This window comes from Coregonus lavaretus (genome assembly GCF_964263955.1).
Source record: "Coregonus lavaretus genome assembly, chromosome: 8".
In the NCBI taxonomy this organism is placed as follows: domain Eukaryota; kingdom Metazoa; phylum Chordata; class Actinopteri; order Salmoniformes; family Salmonidae; genus Coregonus; species Coregonus lavaretus.
In genome coordinates this window covers 14,566,122-14,579,442 of record NC_139995.1, presented here as the reverse complement: position 1 = coordinate 14,579,442, position 13,321 = coordinate 14,566,122, and the positions used below count along the sequence as shown (strand labels likewise).

Genomic DNA, 13,321 nt, shown 5'->3' with positions numbered 1-13,321 from the left:
TATTTTTCTTGTCTGCTTTACAATAGGGCTGGGGGCTTTTTTCATATTTACAGTTTGCACACAGTTTCAGATAATTAGAATCCACCACGGTTTAATGAATTGGTCTTCCCATTTTCCCACACTGCCTTGCTTTTAAGGTCACTATTTCAATTTGTTGCTTGTTATTTAGGAAAATGTCGAGTTTGGTTAAGGATCATTGACCTTTAGTAGTACCAGTGGCCATTGTGTAAAGGCCATGCAGAGATGAAGTGACTGTTGTCCTGGTCCTGGATGTCTTGCGGTCATATGACGACATGAATTAGCCATTTGACCGCTTTGTCACATTTTATCTCTTATAAAAGACCAGAGCACAATTAGAAATGTTTCTAAACATTCCCAGTCACAATAGTTAGATTTTAAGTGTCATATTCTAATTCTTTGAGTTGGCACGTAGACATACAAGGTGAAAAGTAGAGTGGAAGTTTATATGATCAAATACAGTATATAATCAAATATTTAATTTAATTTCAATCAATGCATGATATAGACATTGATGTTTTCCATTTTCTGAAGACATTGTAACTGGTAGACTGATTGCATTTCTCTCTGGGGAACACCCATGCTTAACGATGATGAACAATGCAAAAAGTTTTACCTTTAAATTGACAATTGAAATTCACAGACTGCAATAAAAGTGGGAAAGAAATGTGGTCATGCAATGTTAGTGATCTGTAACACAATCTTTCTGCCTGCAGAGTTTCCATTCTGGACAACGGAAACCTCCGGATACAGAATGCAACCAAACCAGATGCAAGCCTTTACACTTGTGTGGCAAGCAACCAGTTTGGAGTGGCAAGCAGCTCCGGGACTCTCATGGTCAAAGGTAGGCCTATTTGTCATTATCTTATACTGTATGGGATTATTACATCTTTAAATAGGGTTGTGATTTCTCATAGGATACAGCTCGTGAACTTATCTTGTGACAGGCTGTTCACAGGAGATAAGTGACGGTATCAATGGGTTCTTGCACTTAACGCTCATTAAGAAACAGAGTTGGAGGCTGCACTGTTGCCCTCACCATGTACTGTAGTGAATATTCAGCGCTGTCTCTAGACCTCCAAACCAACCAGATTATTGGTACAGTATAAGTGTAGAAGAGATGAGAAGAGGAGTAGTGTTTATTAAATAATCTGGAGGAGTCACCCCGTGGGATTGAGGGTCACGTTTCTGCTCTGTTGCTGGGATTTATTATACTTCATTAAATATGAATGAGAGGCGGGTGTAAGGTGCTGTGTACTGGGTGTTTTGGCTGTGTTTGTGCTGCAGGTTTTTTCTGTCCTGCTGCCGTAAGGAGTATTGGTGATATTTTTTTCATTTTTTTGCGTTAACTTTAACCCTAACGTGACCTATTTTTTCAGAGGTCAGGTCTGGTCCTGTTGTGTTGTGACATTATTTTTTTCTATAATGACTTTCTTTGTTGGTGGTGTGTTTTGCCTGTCTACAATTTAAGAGATATTGATCCCTCATCCCACATGTCTGTCCCCAGGGATAAAAAGTTGTCAGTTAGGTCTTTGATTCATATTCCAAAGTGTCAAATATTGATCTCAATATTACAATTGATTATTGGAATGAGCTGAATGTTAATGACAGCCAACTGTCTCATTATTATACTGTAGATCAGTTTTTCTGTGTCATTGTATTTATTAGGGGTTCAAGCAGCGAAGCTGGGTGAAACCCTTCTGCATTTGTTGGTGTTGTTATTATTATTCTTCCATAAGGGAAATTTCACATGCAAATTCCTGTTAGATGGTAAGACTTACAAGGTTAAGACTTAACAAAAAAAGGTAAAGGGCCAAGGGCCACAGCCTCGCACGCAATGGCAAAACAATTGGCCACATGGTGGCTCTATAACAAGCAATTGAAGATGAAAACTTTAAAAAGTAATGCCCCTTACCCCGTCAGACCTAGAATCCTGAAATCTGGTACATATGTCCCTCTCCTTACGAGGGACAAATTTGCCTCAAGGACCCATAAGGTCTACCATGATGGATTTTCCGCGATTTTGCATTTTTCAAAAAATACTTAAAACGCTACTCCTCTGGCACCGAATGACCGATCTGCACAAAACTTTATATGTGGCATCTATGGACCAACACATTATCTTCCAGGCTAGTAGCTCAAACAACATGGCCAATACTGATCAATAAACTCTCACGTGGGCTTGGTCTGGCACATAAATGCATAAACTTGATACATATGTTCAAAACACTGTCAAGACTCAACAAATGCAAGCACATAATGGACACATATTTATATCTCTGTTTGAGTCAGAGTGATGAAATGTGGCACACATGCTCAGGGACGTGAGTCTAGCTAACCTGTAGGGTATGGTTCTGTTTAGCCACATGGTGGCGCTGTTGGATGGCTGCTTACGGCTATATTTTAGGTTGGAATTGGAAAGTAGAGTTGGCACCTTTTAAACTGGCAAAAACAGAAGAATTTGCCTAGCACCCCCTCTCTTTTCGGATGCATAATGTTTCTTCTTATTTGAGATTGAACATTGGAGATTATTTAAACATTTGACCGTGATGAAATGGCAGAAATCGAAAGGTCTGAGTGAATATCGAACGTGACAACCCTTGAGTCAGTACTCAGTGAAAACTAACCGTAAAACACTTTCCCACCCCTTGACCTCAACCCACTATATTGCTGATGGTAAATTGCACTATATAAGACACTAGGGGATGCAATGACTCTTGATCATGTCTCAATTGATAAAGCAATACAGAGAAGCTTTAAACGCAGTGCGATGAGAAATTATATATGTTTTTTCTGCCTTTAAAGTTTAATGCTAGGTTTCACAGAGCATAGAAGACAAAGCCGCTGCTGTGGAGTACTATGTCATGTTTGTTCAAGGGTTCAATCCATTTAATTTTCCTCCCTCTACAACTTAGCGATCTCCAAAGCCCTTTGAAATGCAGAGTAAACAGTAAGGTCCTCTGTTGAAATACCTTTTGGAATTCCCTTGTGTTTTAGCATTGCAAAGTGGTTGCCATAGAAACACTGGTGGATCGCCTATTGTGGCCCCTAACGAATTTCAAATCTGCAATTACTTAATGATTGATTGTAACTGCATGAGGTGTCCTGATAGTACCTGCAGATTATGCATGTTACAGCCTGTTCACTAACATCGGGGCACATAAGGTAATGAATGCTCAGATCCAGCATAAAGTAATTTCTTCAACACCAGCTGTGTCTTCTGTAAATCACTGTCAAGCCATGTTTCCTTATCCCGATTAATAATAAAACACAGATTTCATATATTATAAATGCTAGAAAGTCAGCAGACAAGGATGTGGAGCGAGAGCTTAGAGTGCACCTTTCCACAGACAGCTTTCTGCTGATGCCTTACAACAAACCCTCATTCACTGCATGGCCCGCTCATTTCATCTCTAGAATCATCTGCTACCACAGAAAACCGCTTTAATTGAGTGAAGAAATCAAAACATATATCAGTATTTTCACCTAGATAAATGGCTATATACAGTTCATTTTGCTGTTAAATTTACAGCATTACACTCTATTTGACATAATGAGTTGAACATTATTTTTTACACTCTACAGAGCCCCTTTAACCATTTATCACCCGCTGTGAATAAACATGTTGGACCCCCCCCCCCACCCCCCCACCCCTCCCCCCTCCCCAACAGCTCACTGTTCTGAAAGCCTTTAAACGTCACTCTTGGTTCAGGTTGATGGACCATCTATGATTTCCAATCTGGCTCTAAAGAAATATGCTTGTGTGTCTATATGCTGTGTAAATATGCCCGGCTGTTATCCTCTCATTATTCACGTGAAAGGCAATATATGAGCTTTATTTGACATTCTGCCTTAACGGTTTACTTTCCATCATTATGTGATGGCTGCATTCTTGGGCTGATGTACAAAAGTTCTCATATATGATCTTGTGCCTCTCTGTCACAATCGATACTGTAGGGAAAATGGTTCAGGGAAATGTACATGCACTATTTATTTGAGGATTGGAAACCTGTTTAGTTGGAGGAATTTCCGCAATGAGAGCAGCCCTTATGGGAGATGACAGTAGTTTATTCAAATTGACTGTGGCTATATGAATACTGAAAAATACCTGTCACAATGCATTTATTTACTGTGGATGTGAATAAACCACCTAGACAACAGCAGAGGAGCAGTCACAACAGATGAACCCTGTTAATGTCCCCATTAGTTCAACACTGAGGGGATATTAACCAGTTTAATCAGTCTTGATTAGGAAATGGACTCTCAGAATGTTGATTGCAGTGGAAATGGAATATTGCAATTAGTAATTACAGCTGGTCAATGGCCTCAAAACTCCTTAACTCAATGTTGAGTTCACTCCTTTGTGGATGTCTGAGATGGCAATTCATTTTATTTTTCAACAATGTGATTTTCTGTTGCGAGTAGTCATCGTGTCACCTTTCCAATTACATTTCAGGGTCCTTTGTTGTGACATACATACTTTAAAAAGGATTGCTTGGATCAGCAGGTTATCATAAAAGTCTAAAACTAAGTTCAGAGAGGTGGCAGTGGTCATTGCTTTTGTCACTTCCAGTGGTGTGATTTTTCATAGGTGCAGGATAAAAGATACATTGTCTGAACGATTTATGCTGTGCTCTTTCAGGCAGAGTGCAAATTACAGGGCGGCCAGTGGGGTGCTACACCCCCCTGAATGAAAGATGAGCCCCGCTAAATGCAACAAAAGTCAATCTTTGGGGGGTCTCTAAATAATGCTAATTTCACCATTCTCCTATTTGTTTAAAATGCAATTGTGTACTGCTAAAGTTGTAAATATGAAAATAAAAGCTTATTCCAAATGAAACGAACACCCCTTCTGTTAAGGTTTTTGTATTTTTTATTATCCCATGTGGCTGCACCTGGGATGGTTGTCATTAGTTACCAGAGCCACAAAGTTTGGCTATATCGTAAAAATGTATGAAAACTTAATTTAAGGTTAGGGTTAGGCATAAGGTTAGCAGTGTGGTTAATGTTAGGGTTAAGGTTAGGTTTAAAGATTTGATGAAAACACATTGTAGAGATAGCCTGGGTTTAGCCATAATTATGACTTTGTGGCTGTGGTAACTAGTGATGACCTCCCGGGACAGTCTTGCATTTCAGCACCTTTTCAGGTGTCTTGACTTTTACAAAATGGTCCATGTGTCAGCAAGACAAATCAATTATGCCTAATGACAATCGCCAAATGTGACTTTTTGGTGTTTTGTCTCTTTCCATTCATCAAATGGTGTGTGCACAGTGCATTGTTTGGATGCTGGAATTATTTAGGAGTAGAAGAACTTACGCAGGGGTTGTGGGCAGAAGAAACGGACCAAAAAAACAAATAGATTTCAGACTGACCTCTGTGAGTTGTTTTTACTGCACAATCTGCAATGAGTCAGTAGACTCAGACTGTGATGATTGGTGCTTTGTTGAAGGCAAAGGAAAACGAATGGAAAATGTTACAATAAGCATACAGTGCCTTCAGAAAGTATTCATACCCCTCGACTTATTCCACATTTTGTTTTGTTACAGCCTGAATTCAAAATGGATTGAATTGTAATACAGAAATATCTAATTTACGTAAGTATTCACACCCCTGAGTCAATACTTTGTACAAGCACCTTTGGCACGATTACAGCTGTGTTTCTTAAACTTTTCCAGTCTTTCTGGGTAAGTCTCTAAAAGCTTTCCACACCTGGATTCTGCAACATTTCCCCATTATTATTTTCAAAATTCTTCAAGCTCTGTCAAATTGGTTGTTGATCATTGCTAGACAAACATTTTCAGGTCTTGCCATAGATTTTCAAGTAGATTGAAGTCAAAACTCTAACCCGGCCACTCAGGAATATTCACTGTCCTCTTGATAAGCAACTCCAGTGTATATTTGGCCTTGTGTTTTATGTTATTGTCCTGCTGAAAGGTGAATACATCTCCCAGTGTCTGGTGGAAAGCAGACTGAACCAGGTTTTCCTCTAGGATTTTGCATGTGCTTAGTTCCATTCTATTTCTTTTTTATCCTGAAAAACTCCCCAGTCCTTAACTATTACAAGCATACCCATAACATGATGCAGCCACCACTATGCTTGAAATATGGAGAGTGGTACTCAGTAATGTGTTGTATTGGATTTGCCCCAAACATAACGCTTTGTATTCAGGACAAAAAGTTAATTGCTTTGCCACATTTTTTGCAGTATTACTTTAGTGCCTTGTTGCAAACAGGATGCATATTTTGGAATATTTTTGTTCTGTACAGGCTTCCTTCTTTTCACTCTGTCAATTAGGTTAGTATTGTGGAGTAACTACAATGTTGTTGATCCATGCTCAGTTTCTCCTATCACAGTCATTCTCTAACTGTTTTAAAATCACCATTGGCCTCATTGAGAAATCCCTGAGCGGTTTGCTTCCTCTCCGGCAACTGAGTTAGGACGGACACCTGTATCTTTGTAGTGACTGGGTGTATTGATACATCATCCAGAGTGTAATTAATAACTTCACCATGCTCAAAGGGATATTCAATATATATATTTTTTTACCCATCTACCAATGGGTGCCCTTCTTTGCGAGGCATTGGAAAACCTCCCTGGTCTTTGTGGATGAATCTGTGTTTGAAATTCACTGCTCGACTGAGGGACCTTACAGATAATTGTATGAGTCAATACAATCAGAGATGAGGTAGTCATTCAAAAATCATGTTAAACACTATTATTGCACACAGAGTGAGTCCATGCAACTTATTATGTGACTTGTTAAGCACATCTTTACTCCTGAACTTATTTAGGCTTGCCATAACAAAGGGGTTGAATCATATCCGCGGGAAGTAGGGGTGCTGAGGGTGCTACAGCCCTGTAAAATCAGAATTTCCCCCCCCAAAAAAATGTTTTAAATAATTTTTTCACAGAAGTAGTGCACTGGGCTTTTCTAGTCTTGTATTAGCAGAATGATATAGCTGTCTGTGGCGCGGGCCAGCTATGTTAAATTATGAGCCTAGTTTAGCCAAGGAGAAAGCGCTGAGCCATTATAGGGAGAAAGACAGGATCCTTCCTGGTTAGCCATGATTGGCAGAGATAATGGAGTGGTTGGACATGTCAAATGATGAGTCCTGATTAGTCTGTCATGTCACAGGCTTCTGTCTTTAACAGAATGGGGCTTCCCTGGACAGTTTATAGATCATCTTTGCTACAGCAGATTTTTTTAAAGATATTGCTATGGACAACTGCAAAAGTGTTCCTAGAGCTCTCAAAAACATTGCTGCCCTGAAATTAGCTGGCAAAGCTTTCTCTGAAAAAGTTTAAGTAGAGAGACTACTTTCTGGAGTACAATGCCATGCTGACTCACAATAAAAAAAATATGCCAAATATTCTTATTCTTGCCATTGTAACCTACAACATTATCCCAGTTTGATATGCTGCTAGCAGCTGTTTTTACCCTTTCAAAATAGCCTAGAATCACGTTGTTATCACCACTATATTTTGGGGGGATTCTAATAAGGCTACAATGTTGTTTGGTTTACTGTGTGAACAGTTTACTGAGATTATATTTGGTTATCAATGCAAAATAGGCTACTTGATGCATAGCCTATACAGTATAAATAGATCAGATCAAGGAACCAAGGGAGTTGGTGGTAAAATACAGCTTAATTGCCGACACAGCACCCTCCCCATGGCTACGCAAGGAATTATATGTTGCGTTCCAAATGTTATGGGGCGCAGGAATCCATCAAATGTTTGTGAGTACTTAAGGATTTGCCCCTTTTGTGACGAAAAAACAATGTTGCTACACACATTTTCCGTCTCCGTAGGGTATAAATTGGCCTTTAGTGGCATAACAAGTTTATTAACTTTCAAAGCAGCATAACTTTCCCATGTTTCCTCCAACTACAGTGTATGATATACAATATACAAATGCTCTGAGACTGTACTTTTATATAGTGTGAAAAAAGAGAGAAGAGAAATCCAGTCACATATCTTATCCGCGGGTAGCTACAGATGTACTATTATAGACAGGATGAATAGAGTGTTGAGAGCAGCTCACTAGAATATGTCTCGTTATTTGCACAAAGTTTGCTCACCAACCACCAATACTCCATTGAGGTTTGTCCTTGAGAGAATCCTTTTTGTCTCTTGAGGAAAATGTTAAGTATTCATGTTGAATGGCTTTAGAATAATTTGTTTTGCTCTGCATTGGTAAAGGGCTTCCTTTGTGTTTCCTTGATCTAAAAGGATGGGAAATTAAGATTGGGTTTGAACATTTTATTTCTTGCAGACACCCTATAAGAAGTTAGTTACAGGGTGCATTGCTATTAGCGTTAGCGCAATGACATGCTAGCTGTTCCCATAGACTTCCAGTCATTGAGTCAACGACTATTAATTTAAAAACGCATCTCCGCAGAAATATATATATATTTTTTGCAGCAGTGGCAACAATTTATAAATTAATATAGGGAAAAACTGCCTCTGTGAAAACTCTGTGAAATTCCTCAACCACGTGACTCTGGAATACTCCTAATGCATTATTCAACTGCACATAGCCACCCTTGAGCAGAGGGCCTTAAGAATATGTACACCAGAGAGGAGTACACATTTACCCCCCCCCCCTCCAACTTGGAGGGAAGTCTCCACAGTGGTCGATGGGGCATCTCTGCCTCAGTAGCACTAGCTACATAGCCTGTGAGAGCATTATTCACGTATGACTGGCTGTTTGTGGGATGAGCAGAGTCTGAGCAGAGGAACTGGCAGAGTGAGGTGTGTCAGCCGCAAGCCACAGAGACCGGGGAGGATGGAGCCCACATTAATTCACACCTTAAACAGTTAGCCCAGCCCCTTCTATCTCTCTCTCTTTCCCGTCATTGACCTCCCACTTTAACGATATTACTATGCAATTTCATGTCTCTCCAGTTTTTCTGCTGCTCACCCTCCCAGCAGTCCCTGGAGTGTAGTGGGATCTATCTGTCGGTGTGGTTACAAGCCTACCATCTTGTCTCTGATTGACTTTGCTTAGTGAGAGGGGTGTGCTACCTCGCTCTTATAGCCACAGTAGGTAACAAGGCATTATACAAGATAGATATCAATCAAATGATGCTGGAGAGCTCTGCTGAGTTCGTGTAACCAAGCAGTGTTATCCATACAATCTGTCACAAATGATGATTGAGTGGAGTAATAAGAGACGTTTTCCCAGTGTCATCTTTACAGTGAATTATTGGCTCTGGTCAGCCTCAGAGCTTAGAGCTGACTATGCATGGCCATATATCTGGCCCCCATGGTTTTTTAAATGACTTCTGTCACATTAGCATTTAGGTTGCTATGTCAGTTAGCATTGGATATTTCACCTGTATTTTGTCAGCACTCTGTCTTGACAGTCACATGTCATTAGGCTTGTAAATTTGTGACAATTACGTCATAAGGATACCTTACTGATAGGACAAAAAAAAAAAAAAACTTCAGATCAGCAAACTATAACAATTGGCATTTTGTCAGGAATTAGACAGTCAAACCCAAAGCTCATTTTTGCCCTATTCTCACAAGTGATCTGTCAGGGGAAAGAGGAGGTATAGCTTTTTTGCCCTTTCAACCCTATTGGCATTGATGGACATTTATTAAACGTGTTCTCTCTGCAAATAGAAATCCAGACCCAGACACTTGAATAGTTGCCCTCATGTGTCCCTTTGTGTCTGACTGTGTCACTATATAGCTCCCCATTTTATATTTCCTGGAATAGGGCTGAGACACCCTCTCACTGTACGTTTAACAAAGTCAGTGGCGTGTATTCATGGATGCCAAGGGAAGCAAGGCTTCCCCCAAAAAATTGACCAAGAAAAAAACATAAAATAATTTATCTTTTGTCTCTCTGTTTCATAATTTCCCTTCAATTTGCAAGAGGCTGAATGTATCTCACCGGAAAGCATCCGAGTGAGCGAAACAGCGCCCCCTCTGTCTCTGTATGTTTAGCCCATCTATCTGACACTGTCTGGTCAAAAAGAGTATGACACTGTTGCCGCCCATGTCAATGAATGCAAGGGAAGCCAGTGAGCATTCTCCCTTGATAAAAATATTATAGAATAATAACCAATGAGCGTTGAGTTAAACTGAGTGAACTCAACTGTGAATGGTCCTGGCGCACCAAAAAATAAAGTGTCAAGGGAAGCCAGTTTGGATTTGGCTTCACACCAATCACATCAAAAGCCAAACTTCATTGACAGAAAAAAACTAGAATTGTTGCATCTCGTTGTGTTGTTGTCTTCTGGTGGCTAGCTAGCTAGCTAAAATTGTCCCTTTCCTAAATTAGCCAGGAATGGAGATAGAGATTTGGATTCGTGGTTTTACTTAATTCTCCGTACTGGCTAATGATTATAACGGCGATTCTGATCCAAACCATAAATTCATTCATTGTGCCTCTGGCCTAAGAGGATGGAAGTTCAATATGTAGCTAGATGTAGTAGGCTAATGTTAGCTGACTAATAGTTGCCCATGAAAATAAGTTAGGCTAGCGAGCATGCATTTTAGCCAGGTAGCCTAGGACAACAAAAACTAAAAGCGTGTACTGTATGACAGAGTCATAGACCGTTTCGGCAACATGAAAGAGAGGAGGATGGTATTGGTGTTTCTCTACAAGTAGGGTGAGTCAACATGTTTTTTCTACTTACGCACACACACACACACACACACACACACACACACACACACACACACACACATTTGTTTTACTATCCTTGTGGGGACCAAACAATTGATTCTCATTCAAAATCCTATTTTCCCAAACCCCTAACCCTTAACCTAACCCTAACCTTAACCCCAAACCCTAAATCCTAACCCTAACCCTAAACCTAACCCCTAACCCTAATTGTAACCCTAACCTTAAACCTAACCCCCAAGCTTAAAATAGCCTTTTTCCTTATGAGGACCAGCAAAATGTCCCAGCTTCTCTTAATTTTCCTTGTTTTACGATCCTTGTGAGCACATCTGGTTCCCACAAGGATAGTAAAACCAAAACACACACATCAGAAATCAGTATCATGGACAGCCACATGATATTTAGCTTACATTGATTGGACTAAAATACTTTTGTCACAGTATTAGACTAAGTATAGGGGATTAGATGATGTTGAAATTGAAATGGTGCTGGACTAGTGGAGGCAGCTCCTGTTTTCTTTGCGACTTGCAGTAACTCTCCGGTGTTCTAAATCAATAGTTGTTTAGTAGTCCGAGAAATGTCGAAAACATTAACCTGATTGACCATGCTGTAGGTCATGTAACTGTTTGTTACATGCAATATGCTTTGTGGACTCCACCGGACAGATGTTGCTCTCTGGTTTTGTGATGAAACAAAGGTGTGGTTGAATTTATTCTGCCGCTGTGTCTTCTTATTGTCTCGGCCGTAGGCCTATATATCATGGTGGCAAGGCATATGAACTAAAAGGTTATAGAGCAAACAATGCAATTATCACAACACATAGGCTGTAATATGCCTTTTTTTTCCTGGCTTGGCTTCCCCAGTGATTTTACCCACGCACCACTACTGAACAAAACCCACCAGCTGATAGCGCTCTACTCTGATATCAGAAAGAGACTAGATAAATCACATTCTGAGTAGGGGGCATACAACGCAGCAAGGTTGTGGTCAATTCAGAATTTCAGAATTTAATTCAATTCAACCTATGAATTGACATTTTTAATTTTAATTGGCCACACCAAACAGGAAGCAGAAATTGAATTGAATTTGAATTAAAGGAAGTTGTCACGCCCTGGCTCTGGGGACTCTAGTATGTTGAGCCAGGGTGTGAATTTTCATTTGTTTTTGTTCTAGTTTTGTATTTCTATGTTGGCCAGTGTGGTTCTCAATCAGAGGCAACGTGTATCAGCTGTTGCTTGTTGTCTCTGATTGGGACCCATACTTAAGCAGCCAGTTTTCCCACAGTGTTTGTGGGATCTTGTTCCTGTATAGGTTTGTGTGTTGCACCTTTGGCCGTCACGTTATCGTTTGTTGTTTTTGTTCGTGTTATCATTATTTAATAAATATGTTCACCTTTCACGCTGCGCCTTGGTCCTCCTTCGACGATCATGACAGAAGTAGAATTCAATTCAAAACAATTTAAAGAAATTCAACTGAGACATGAAAGATACAGTATGAATCTCATTCCTTTGAAAAATATTTTGCCAAAAACATCTGCCACTTCTTACTGAATACAGATTCCATTTTAAATATCAGTTTGATTATAACTTGAAGATGTCAAACAGTATTTTGTTTGTATTTTTGTCATGAGATGTTAGGTTGTTCCATTCTGTTCCATCCTTCCATTCTGGAGTGTTTGATCTAATGCGTTCTGGGAAATGTATTTATATATTTAATAATATGTAAGTGAATTATGAATTATGAACCTACAAAATAATCTTAGAATGTTTCCAGACCACTGTAATGATTTAAAAAATTACATGTTTCAAGAATATTAAACATAGTATTGGCAACCATATATTATGTCAAAATAAACATTCATAATGATGTATGGAATAAATGATCTATTAGAATTTCAATTCTACTTCCTTTAATTCAAATTAAATTCAAATTCTGCTTCCTATTGGATATGGCCAATTCAAATTGAATTTAAATTCAAGAATTTAATTGGAATTAAAGACCAAGTCGCAACTTAATTCAGAATTGACACCAACCCTGCAATGCAGGTATCGAATTAGCTCTGGATGAAGACTGCACTGCCGGCACTTTCTACAGGAATCTATGGCTGCCTGTCCAGGGATAATTTGCCATGGTTAATTTAGTTGGTGCTCAGAGTGGATATTTCAACCGAGTACTCACAGCACCCTCAACAGGGAGACAAGCACCTTACAGCATCAGAACAAAGGGGTTCCTTATTCCTCTCATCCTTCCGCTCTCGTGCTCCTGTAGCTATCTTTCTTGTCTCTGCTCATACTCACACTGGAGACGAGGAACACTGTCTGTCTAATTCCTCAGTGAAACAACACCAACACACCACATGCATGCAGAGACTTGAATAGAGAATGTGTTGTGAAGGGTGAGCCCCGCATGTGTTTATTTTTTGTTGAGTGGCTCCAGAAGTCAGGGGGTCTGCAGACTGCAGATGTGGGAATTACAGTACCTACCGACTGAAGGCTGAGCTGACAGTGACACTTGGAACACATTTCTCTAGGTACAGGGAGACAAGCCTTTGCAGTTCCCACACTGTACCCTATGGCTGGCTGAATCTCATTAACTCTGGTAATCACGCTAGTTTGTGTTCTGGGTTAGTGTGTTTTTACTTCCACGTGTGTCCATTTATTCG

The 13,321-nt window shown here is 39.8% G+C and overlaps 1 protein-coding gene across 1 annotated transcript in view; it reads left to right on the top strand.

Annotated features, from left to right (window-relative positions):
- cntn4 (contactin 4) overlaps positions 1-13,321 on the top strand; it is a 188,306-nt gene that overhangs the window by 161,846 nt on the left and 13,139 nt on the right. The window contains exon 12 of the mRNA XM_084167119.1: positions 735-862. Coding sequence (XP_084023245.1) covers positions 735-862 — 128 coding nt within the window. The remainder of the gene's footprint in view (positions 1-734; positions 863-13,321) is intronic.